Source organism: Corvus brachyrhynchos, unplaced genomic scaffold, assembly GCF_000691975.1.
Source record: "Corvus brachyrhynchos isolate BGI_N302 unplaced genomic scaffold, ASM69197v1 scaffold661, whole genome shotgun sequence".
NCBI classification, from domain to species: Eukaryota; Metazoa; Chordata; class Aves; order Passeriformes; family Corvidae; genus Corvus; species Corvus brachyrhynchos.
In genome coordinates, this window is record NW_008236246.1 from 424,400 (window position 1) to 430,345 (window position 5,946).

Sequence of the window (5,946 nt, forward strand, 5' to 3'; positions counted from 1 at the left end):
GTCACAGCCAGGCTGGGGGGCCTGTGGGTGGGAGACGTGATGGGAGGGAAGGGCTGGATGGGCACACAGTGATGGGAGTGTGTCCCCTCCAAGCGTGTCCTGATGGAGAGTGATGGTCCTGGGAGGTGTTTCCTGGGAGGAATCTGGGGCAGCAAGGGGGGGACAAGGGGCAGGGGGTGTGCACAGGATGAGGCAGAAGGGGTGAGTGGCCCTGGGCTCTAATCGTCCTTGTCCTTGGCCCCGTGCTTCAGGATGCGGGTGAACTCCACGTAGTTGAAGTTGCCCTTTTTGTCGATGGGCGCCTCCCGGTACATCTCATCCACCTCCTCGTCGGTGAACCTGTCCCCCATGGTGGTCAGCAGCTCACGCAGGTGGTCCTCGTGGATGAAGCCTGCAAGGAGGGCAGGGGACGGCGTTGGCAGGGGGCAGGAGGAGGGCTGAGCACGGCCCCTTCCCCACCTGTCCCAAAGACACCCCGCTCTGGAGCTGTTCGGGGACCGTTCCCGAGGGTTTGGCCAGCCCTCGGATTGGCTGCATGGCGGAGGGGCTGTGCTCTACCTGACGCCTCCTCGTCGAAGCAGGCGAAGGCGTTGCGGATCACGTCCTCGGGGTCGGTGCCGTTCAGCTTCTCCCCGAACATGGTGAGGAACATGGTGAAGTTGATGGGCCCCGGTGCCTCGCTCATCATCCCCTCCAGGTACTCATCAGTGGGGTTCTTCCCTGCGGGACACAGGCAGGGGGTGGATGCAGGGCCCTGCTCCCCCAGCTCCCATCCCTGGGCTCAGCCCATGCAAACAGCTGGAAGGGCTTTTTTCCATTGCAAATTGATCTGCTGGTTCTTGTTCACCCACCCCATGAACATGGATTTTCTGCAGTGCCCAGTGCTCTCCCCTCAGCACCTCTCCCAATGCTTTCATCCACACCTGGGAACAAGCTCTGCCTCGGGGGAGGTGCAGTTATTAATTTGCAGTTATTGGAATGAAACCCATGGCTTTTCCTTCCCCTGGCAGCTCCGAGGAGAGGGGCAGCAATCTCCTCACACAAGCCTCATGCTGCTGATGTCCCTGGCACTGCTCCCACCACGGGTGCACCGGGGATGGTTTAGCTGCTCTGCTGAGGTCCGTGCCCCCAGCGCCGGCCCCTCTCTGCTCCCAGAGCTCTGGCTCACCAGGAGGAGCGAGATCCCTCCCATGGTCGAGCAGGACCTCCAGAACAGGTTTGGCTGCCAGGTCAATCATTGACAGACCTCCCAAAGCGCAGTGGAGGTACCGCCGGGAGTGGGAGGAGGGAGCCATGGTCTGCAGCAAAGGAGAATGGCTTGGGGCAGGGAGTGGGCACAGACCTGCAAGTCTCAACCAGTCCAGGTATCTCACCAGCACAGAGACCAGCCTGTGTCACCCCAGCTGAGAGCAACGGGAGGGCTTTGTTCCACAGGGGACTGCCCCAGTGACACTCTGGGGTGAGACTACTCGCACACCCCATGGCTGCAGCTGGTGGCTGCTCCCAGGGCAGAGCTTCTCCAGCCCCGAGGGTCTCTTCCCTTCTCCTGAGTGCGCCTGTGAGCAGCACACAGAGCTGCTGCCTGCCCTTGGATGCCTCACAAACACCCCATCTGTGCTCAGCTGGTGGAGCAGAGAAATCCTCCCCCAGGCTTTGAGGCATCCCAGCACAGCCACTGTCCAGCACTGGGCATGGGCACGAGGTCACCCTGCAGCTCTCCTCGCTGCCGAGGTGTTCCTGGGGGCAGAGGGGCCCACGGGGCACGAGGGCAGAGTGTCCTCACCGAGGGAAGCCAGCATGTCGTGCAGATCCTCCTTGTCGATGAAGCCATCACGGTTCTGGTCGATCATGTTGAAGGCCTCCTTGAACTCCTGGATCTGCGACTGGTCGAACATGGCGAAGACGTTGGAGGTGGCGCGCTGGGGGCGCTTTTTGGTGGTCTTGGCTTTGGCACGTTTGCTGGACATCTTGGTGGCTGGGGGGCTACCTGGGGGCAGGAGCATCAGGAGGCTGAGCTGGGGGGCCAGGGCAGGGACACACTGCCCCTGGCACCTCCAGTCCTGTGCCTCAGTTTCCCCAGCTGTCACACACTTCAGCAACACAGGGAGATGAGGTGGTCACAGGGTCAGACATGGGGACAGGCAGGACTTGAGCTCTGACGAGTTCCGTGGGCAGTCATGGAGCAGGCAGTGCTCACTGGCTCCCCTTCCCCAGGACTGTCCCCCAGGGGCTGCAGGCAGCCTCCAAACCCACTCACTGCCTGTCCTCTCTGCATGTCTGGGCACAGGGAGAGATGCTCAGCCCAGCACGGGGCTGGGTGCCAGTCCCGGGGACATGGGGATGGATGTCTCAACACTTCAGGCACTGTGGCCATGCCCCTCCAGCCTCCCCTTGCTCTGGCAGGCTCTCCCAGGCCCAGCCCAGCTGCCAGGTTGGTGGGTCAGCCTCGAACCCTCCATGCTGTGGCACAGAAGCAGCCCCAGCACCCAGCAGCCAGCAGGGAGGGGTTATCTGCTCCAGGCACATTCCTCACATACCACTGCTTCCCATGCCCCTCCATCTGTCTGTCCATCCATCCATCCATCCATCCCACCTCCCAGTGGGTCAAAGACCTCTTGCCGCTGCCCTCTCTGTCCAGGTGCCCCCCACCCTGGCCGGGGAGCCCATGGGAAGGGCCCCGAGGCAGAGGAGAGAGGGGACCACTGGCCTCGGTGGGCTGCAGAGCCGGGAGAGGAGCCAAGCAGCCCCAGGGCCGCAGGGCACTGAGGATGGTGCTGATGAATGCCAGGAGAAGGGGGGCAGCAGTGGGACAGCCCCACCTTTGGGGACACAGCTGGGGCAGTGTGTGTCCCATGGGGAATGGCACAGGGACCACGCGGACCCCAAGCACCACCGAGGCAGGACGACAGCAGGAAAACCTGGTTCTTCCAAGGTGGGGGTTCCTGTGCCCAGCCAGAACTGGGGCCCCCAGCAGGAACAGGGCTGGAGCAGAGAGCCCACTCCCACCCCAGGATGGCATCCAGGCCCCCTCAGTCTCCGAGCAGGGGGTCGGTGGCATCCCCACGCTGGCAGAGTGAGGGTGCAGCCAGGGTTTGGGACACCCTGCTCCATGGGAGCTCAACATGCCCACCACGCTGCCTGACAGGAGGATGCTCAGGTTTCTCCCAGGGGAATCCTGCCAGGCTTAGCCCAGCAGGATGGCAGCAAAGCCCAGCTTGGCCTATGGGACAGGCTGGCCTGAGGTCAGCCCAGGGAAGGGACACTGCTCCGAGCCCTCGTGTTTGTGCCGCAGCCATTCCTCCCTCACACACAGCCCTGGGCCTCCTCCAGGCCAGCGCCCGGCTTGGGGAGCAGCTGCAGGGGCAATGGCAAATGAACGGGCCCTGAAGGGATTCTCTGGTGGAAGAGCAGAGTGTCAGTCCTGTGCTCTGTGTGCCCCGTGCCTGGTGGGCAGCAGGACCTCAGCTCCTCATCAGTGCCCTGGGATGGAGCAATCCAGGAGCCACATCCTATCTCATGGAGACACACCCCAGTGAGCTGCAGGCCAGGACTGTCCCTGCTGGGCTGGACACCCTGACTGGGCTGCTCTGGGATCTGCTTCCCAGCTGGGTCCTTAGTGCTGACTCCAGGGGGACCACGGGGTCTTGGGGAACATCCTCTGCTGCTGGCATGGACCAGAGCAGAGCAAACAGCCTTCAAAGAGCCTTCCCCTGCCCTCCCCACACCAGAACCACTCTCCAGGTCTCTCCTTCCCCTCCTGCTATCATTCTCTCAAGGGGTAGCAGAGGCAGAGGCTGGGGGAGGGGACCACCAGCCTGGTCCTCAGCCTGCTGTGGTCTCCAGGTTCCCAGAGCTGGGCTGTGCTGGAAGGACATTCCAGGGGCATCAGGCAGTGCCAAATCACAGCCCAACACACCATGGTGACCAGCCAAGCTCAGAGGGGGCTGGGCACTCTTCCCACACCCTGAGAACACTCTCATCCCACTGTGGGAGCACCCACCAAGTCCAAGCAAGGCCCTTCATCTGCAGGGGACATCCCCCATGTCCCCAGGAGTCCTCCCTCATCCCCCATATGCCCCCCATTCCAGGATGGAATCCACACCTCCCTCAGCTCCCTCCTTTGTGCCGAGCCCAGCACCTGACAGCAGCCACCAAATCCTCCCACATCCCCCGAACCCTCCATCCCTTCCCAGTCCCCAGGAAAGAGATGTTTGTCACCAGCCAGCCAAGGGGAGCAGCAGGACTGGGGAGCCCAGCTGTGCCCACACTGGGTGAGCAGGAGACCTCATCCCCCCGGTCCATCTCTGCCTGCTGCTTCCTCCAGCACCACAGAGCTCTTTGCAGCAGGTCAGCCCCTCTCTGCATGCCCTGCCAAGCAGCAGTGACACCCCAGGCAGCGCGTGCTGCTGACATCCCTCGGCTCAGTTCAACACCACAACTCCACCAGGCCGAGTCAGAGCCAGCAATAAAAGCTCTGCTGCTGGCCCATGGCACTGGGCTCAGCTTTCAAAGCACATCAAATTATTAGCAGAATTATTAGCAGAAGACTATAGAAATAAGCAGGAGTTTTGCTCTCACCGCATGAATTAATATTATCCAAATATTTACCCTGCCCTGACTGTGACCAGCAGCAGCATGGCTTGGCAGCCTCTCCACAGAGACAGTGCTCCTTAGCAGCATTAAGTACGATTTTGACAGCAGATGGATCTGCAGTTTGATCCAGAATGCGCCCTGGAAAGATGCTCAGTCCCAAGGTCCAGCTCAGTCGTTCCACCTCTGCTGTTTGACAGCTGCCTTGGGCTGCCTGGGACTTGGGAAGAGATTTTTGGGTCAGTGTGGGGAAAGGTTCCTGTGCATGGATTCTGTGCAGGAATCTGCAGCAAGACCTGATTCAGCTCAAGCAGTCCCTGCTCTGCACAAGGGCTTGATGGCCACGCTGCCCTGGTCCTCGAAGCCATGCCTTCTGGGATTCCCAGAAACTTGGCTCCCAGAGCATTGCAGGGAATGCCTGGCCATCCTGCCCTGCATGCTGGGGTGGACTTGGCTCAGACAAGTGGTGCAGCCACCAAACCTCCAGCTTCCTCCTCAGCAAGAGGGAGACTCACGGACACCGGTCCTGCTGCTGGCACCGCCTGCTGAAAGGCCCATCCCAGCACTGCTCCAGCCCAGGAACTGTGGATCCTGGGCAGCAGAGCCAAGGAGGTCAGTGCTGGGTGACACCATGACAGTCACAAACTGATCTGGTCCCCAGCTCACCAGCTGCCCTCATTCCCTTGTCCTTCTGCCACTGCTCCTGCCAAAACAATCTCCCAGCCTCCTGCAGTGGAGGCAAAATGATCTCCCACTGGGCTTGTGCCTCCCCCACCTGAGAGCCAGGCCCAAGGGACCATGGGGCTAACCTAAAGAGTTCATAAATTAGTAAATAGTTTAGTTTGAAAGAGGAAAGGACCCACTGTTATCAGAAATATAAACTGCCATGTGTTTCCTCCTTGGTAAAAACCAAGCAAGCAACTCCATCCTGGTGCTGCTTCCTGGCTGTGCTGGGGAGGGTGGGACAAGCCAAAGGGACATGGCAGTGCTGCCAGGGCAGCCCCAGCCCCGTCCTTCTCCCTCCTGCCTGCTTCCACCCTCCCCTGCAGCTCCTCCTGTGCTGCTCCAGCTCACTCTCCCAGTGGGAGCTCACTGCTGGGCTGAGGAGGCTGTGACAGGATGAGTGGCACGAAGGAGGAGTGGCAGGCAGGGGACAGGGCAGCTCCTCTGGCACAGGCAGCAGCCTATCCCCGTCCCCGAGATGTTCACACGTATCCAGCAGCTATGATCTCCCGGGATATGCTACCAAGGGTTTCCCAAGGGTGGCTCCTCAGAAGCTGCTCCAGCAGGAGCCACCTCTGGAAGTGCTGACGAGGCTGCCGGGGGGGTGGCCCGCCCTCCCCGGCACACCCCGGG

At 61.3% G+C, this 5,946-nt stretch overlaps 1 protein-coding gene across 1 annotated transcript in view; it reads right to left on the reverse strand.

The window, feature by feature from the left end:
- The window catches only part of MYL9 (myosin light chain 9), a 7,658-nt gene that overhangs the window by 456 nt on the left and 1,256 nt on the right, over positions 1-5,946 (reverse strand). Inside the window, exons 2-4 of the mRNA XM_008643472.2 lie at positions 1,784-1,987; positions 559-720; positions 1-391 (exon numbers count right to left, since the gene is read on the reverse strand). The exon at positions 1-391 is cut by the window's left edge and continues 456 nt beyond it. Of these exons, the coding sequence (XP_008641694.1) occupies positions 219-391; positions 559-720; positions 1,784-1,967 (519 nt within the window). The 5' untranslated portion in view covers positions 1,968-1,987 and the 3' untranslated portion in view covers positions 1-218. The remainder of the gene's footprint in view (positions 392-558; positions 721-1,783; positions 1,988-5,946) is intronic.